Here is a 5,000-nt window from a genome sequence, read left to right as displayed (position 1 = left end):
TCTCATATTTAATAATCAGAATGCAAGGGCTTATCACCCATAACTATGAATTTCTTATTTTGTGTCCAGATTGTTCAGCTACTCACCCAGAAGAATGAACTCCTAGGAAAACTGACAGGGATCTTGGAGAAAATGGGTTCGCAGAGCAATTTTGTGAAGATTGCCCCCAAGCCTCCTGCTGTCATTGCGAATCCCATCCGAGCCAGACGCATTGTGTCCAGCAATGGCACCACAATGTTTGTGCCCATTGCCCCTTCTGTCTCCAATAAAGATGCGACTCCCCAGGAAGACTCGCAGAAGGGGAGCACTTGATGGATTTTTTTTTTCGTTTTCTTTATTTTGAGGTTAGAAGACATAGATATTTAATGACAAGAGGAGGAGGAAGTGATCACTGATAGGAAATACACTGAGTTATTATGTGTATTGACTAATTAATATTATGGCTGAGATGTGTATGCAAGTGATTTGTCATTTAATTCAAGAGGTTAAGGATAAGCCTTCAAGATTGTTGTAATAATGATAAAAGTGAAAAAGATCATAATTTGTATGATAAGAGTTAGGTCAATAATTTGAAAGAACATTTCTGTGGGGAAAAGGTGTGGCATATGTTCAAATACATGTGTATCTTTGCACATGTATATGAGTGAATGAGTAAGTGAGTGAGTGAGAGTGGGAGTGAGAGTGAGAGTGTGTAACTTTTTATTCTCTTGTTATGCCAATCTTCTCTCATTTTTTACTCCTTATGTTTGAAGTTGCTTCATACTTAATAAAACACAGCAGTTTCTTATTTTATATGATTTCCAGTTTTATTAAGTTATTTTGTGATCACTATTGCATCTTATTATCACTTATCTCCCAGTGCATTGTATCACATTTATAAGAACAGAAACACTTCATATTAACTAAAAAATTCTCAGTTGTAGGAAAGGGATATAAAAAGGCTTTTGAAAAGGTTTTAATGTTTACTACAAACTAATTGTTCAAACAACAAGCTGTACACGTGCCCTGATATGAACACTTGTGGGGGGTGAGGGACAACACTCATTTGTTAACAGCTTCAAGTTTAGGATCTCTCATTGGGGATTAGGGTCATTTTGTATAATAACATTTCAATTCATACAATTACAATCACTGTGAAAATAATCTTTACTCATTGCTACTAATGGATGTACCTACTTACATTGCACAAATAGCTATGTTGTTGGTATGAATTATATAAATGGTTTCACAAAACATTGTCTGCATGTTTTACGTATTCCACGAACATTTGCAAAACTGAAATTTGTACATGAATTTTTGAACTTTTTAAAGATGTATTCATTTTTTTGTGATACGTAGAAATCCTAGTATATGTTACCAGTTCTGGTGTATTAAAATTTGAATTTTTTTTCACCAATGCATAGATATTGCTTTATTCATGACAAGGGCAATAACCATGAATACATGAAATATGCACCTAAAACTGGCTGACTATTACAAGATTTCTCACACATCATTACTTACTTTGAGCTTTTGTTCAAGATGACCTCACTTGACTTGACCCCTTTTTCTGTAACATTGATCCCCTCTTGTCCTAAGAATGGACTGTTGGCCTTACATCTTATTTCTTCATCCCATACTTACCCACTCATGGCCCTATGAAGCCTCTAATGGCATCAATACGTCTTGTGGCCAAGTCCAGTGGTCTTTAGTGTTGGCCACTGGACCTGCTCACCAATGGCACAACCAGAGGACTGTTTTTAAGAAGTGTGATATAGTAATCCATTCATTTTTATGCATATGAAAGATTGGCTTTGTTTCTGCCCTAACTTATATAGAATAAATATATTGCGGACTACGATAACAATTTCTGAGAGAGAATATTAATAATTAAAAAAGAAAAAAGCTAATACAATTTTGACTGTACATCAGGTACAAGATTTATGGTGTAGTCCTAGCTCCTGATAAGGCTGTTGTTACCCTCTCCCATAGTGATTCTCAACTCCTCAGCTGTGATATGTGAAATTCATGCCAGGCTGTCATAGCACTCCCAGGCAATATGGGCTTGGCCTCTCTCCTTTCCGTTTTTTTTTTTCATTGATGAATGTTTTACATATTTTTTTCAATATTTCTCCTATTCAGATTCAGGCTTCACAGATGTCATAAATGTTTGCTGCATAATTCACTACAAAGTCACCTGATCTCTAATGAATTGATATTTTACATTTATGAACTGGGTAAGATATGTCTACTACTTTGATATGCTGACTTGCTTGTCAAAATTGCTTTACAAAATTACCTTGTGAGAACATCTGAGTCTCTGTGAAGCCAATATCTGAACAATTAAGGGTAGTGGTTGTAGGGAGTGTATTACTTCATTTGTACTGTTTAAAAGTGATACTGAATAACAGTAAATAAATAAAAGCATGTAAATACAAACAGGCAAAAAATTACAAAATTTAAACTTAAATTGAGACCTGTTATTTGGACACATTAAATGTATTCCAAGTATCAAGGTAAATGCTGGAGTTAATACTATTTTGTTACTAAAAAAAGCATGATTTAGACATAATTTAAACACAGTTACATGTTTTGACATAAACAGAAATGTTCTAGAGAATTTTGGGACTAAAACCTAGACTTGAAATGTTCATTTGCTGTGACAGAATGTGACTTCCATAATACTTTAAGTCTAAGGAAGCATACAAATACAATACACTCATTGCGGGAATTAAGTATTGAAGTAACTTTTACACAGAAGTCAAAGAATGAGTGTCCATTGCAATAGTGCAATCTTTCACCTATAGAACTAAAACAAAACATCAATTAGGCAGAAAAGCATACAACCATTTTAATTATTCAATAATATTTTCTGACATTTAATAAGGATCCCCATTTTGACCATGGGAGTTTTCTATGCCCAAACACTGAACATGACTATTAAAAACTATTTTCTAAAAAACAAAAATGTCTACAAAAGAAAGAGAGAAAAAAACACTCATAAGTATACTGCACAGAGTTCAAACTGTTACATTCAAAATTAAAACATTCTTTACATAATGTCTTTAGACACTGTACAAGACATCGCTTTGTTTACCAGCAAAGCCATGCTATGTGAGGTATTTGAATTTTGCATACAAAGATGCATATGGACAATGAGCTGTAATATGCACTGTAGAGTAAATATATTGCTCTTAATATTAACCTGGAGAACATTTTTGAACAAATTGTTCAAAAATGCAACAAGAAATTATGTAGTGAGTATAAGGCTGTGGCTATTTAAAGCATATTATGTAAACTATTTTACTTATGAATAACCTCTGCTATGGGCTGGCAGGTTTGAAGACCATTCTTACCGAAACAGTTGTAAATACTGTATATACTGTGTGGCAAAGTTGTAACTTGTTTTTCAGTACATGTGACGAGAATTAAGTTGAATTGCAAATGGCACACTATTACACAATACACAGTGTAGAAGAACATATGTTCTCACTTATCTTGTGAAACTGAAGTCTTCAGATCTTTTCAAGGCGAGTGCATATACATATACATATTGGCAGAAATCTACAGACATCAGCTACACAGATATTTAAGTATATCTTGAGTATAATTAGTACTCCATAAACTGTTGTATTCTCATCAGTTGTCTAAGATTCTATTATATTATAAAGCCTCTTGAGACTAGCCTCTTTCAGTTCAGATTCTGATGACGATACAACAGATGATATTAACAGTTTGTGAATGCACGTTTTTATCATAATAATACAATAACTGTAACAGTACAGTGATGATAATATAATAACTGTAATGATAATAATAATAATAGTAATAATAATGATACTGTTATGCTGATGATAATCATAATGATAAAAAAACAATGTCAATAATCATAAGCATAATAATAATAACACGAATATCAGCATCAATCTTTCTTCTTCACATGATACTCCATCTCCTGCCAGCCCATACTAAGAGCGAATGTCACTCTAACAGAAGATAAGCAAACCTGATCATGTAGGAACTCTGGATGTCTCTCCCTGAACACATAACAAAAGCTGCCATTCTGAAATCTTACTTTAATAGGATATGGTGTGCAATCTCTTTTTTAAGTTTGGTTTTATTGGATCTTTTTTTTTTAATTATTATTTATATTTCAAAGGTGATTCATTTCAGAACTTTGGCAGTCATTATCATTATTTGCCAGAATACATACTTGGATACAAAATAAGTTTTTGTTTTTTCGGGCAAGAGTAAGTATTCTAGCAAGGTATGATACATTAAAAAATTGGCACCCTTTTTAATAAGCATATTCATATCATTACATGCCTAATTACAGTATTATCCATGGTTTTCACTCTTAGGGCAATGTTAAACTTTTAAATATCTATAATTCTTGCTAATTATACATGTCCCTCAAATATAAATATATATCTTATACTTAGTGAAGTTAGGTTATAAAAAAAAAAAATCATATTACAATCAAAATTGGAACCTAAATGAAAAGTGGATCTACAAGCAAAGAAATCCTGTCTTTTGTTTTCTTTAATACACTCTAGTCATGAATCAGACATCCATACAGTTTATATACCCATGGAAAAGGAACTGGATACCTATTTCTTCAGATTATGAGATTCTTTAGGTTTTAAACCCATGTGAAAACATGAACTACAACTTATAACTTAATCTCTATATGTGAACTTGACTGCTTGCCTCTTGAGCACCATGGAGTCTGTTTCTATAAACATTGTAAAAACTACAAACTTTTCAAAATCAAATAGTCAATGACCTAATATCTCAGACTAAGACTGGCTGGTAGATCTATACTTATACAGAAAATAATATATGGTTCTAACTAAACATTTTTGCATCTACACACAGTTTGAAAATAGTTGCATCTATATGGACTTATTTTGATTATGCAGAAGGCTTGCTGAATATACCATAGAAAAACCTGAGTGTGAAGGGAGTTGCTGTTTTCACCTGAACATTACTAGCACTTTTATGTTAGTATTCACAGAAGA

At 32.8% G+C, this 5,000-nt stretch overlaps 2 protein-coding genes across 4 annotated transcripts in view; one reads left to right on the top strand and one right to left on the bottom strand.

Moving 5' to 3' along the window:
* LOC113802378 (uncharacterized) overlaps window positions 1-2,449 on the top strand; it is a 12,362-nt gene extending 9,913 nt beyond the window's left edge. The window contains exon 9 of the mRNA XM_070145107.1: window positions 70-2,449. Within this exon, the coding sequence (XP_070001208.1) occupies window positions 70-312 (243 nt within the window). The 3' untranslated portion in view covers window positions 313-2,449. The remainder of the gene's footprint in view (window positions 1-69) is intronic.
* The window catches only part of lin-28 (protein lin-28 homolog), a 118,021-nt gene continuing 113,963 nt past the window's right edge, over window positions 943-5,000 (bottom strand). For all 3 annotated transcript variants that reach the window (XM_070145113.1, XM_070145117.1, XM_070145122.1), the window contains one exon: window positions 943-5,000. This exon is cut by the window's right edge and continues 796 nt beyond it. The gene's annotated coding sequence lies outside the window, so the exon portion shown is untranslated.

This window comes from Penaeus vannamei, chromosome 3 (assembly GCF_042767895.1).
Source record: "Penaeus vannamei isolate JL-2024 chromosome 3, ASM4276789v1, whole genome shotgun sequence".
In the NCBI taxonomy this organism is placed as follows: domain Eukaryota; kingdom Metazoa; phylum Arthropoda; class Malacostraca; order Decapoda; family Penaeidae; genus Penaeus; species Penaeus vannamei.
This window is presented reverse-complemented; position numbering and strand designations above follow the sequence as displayed.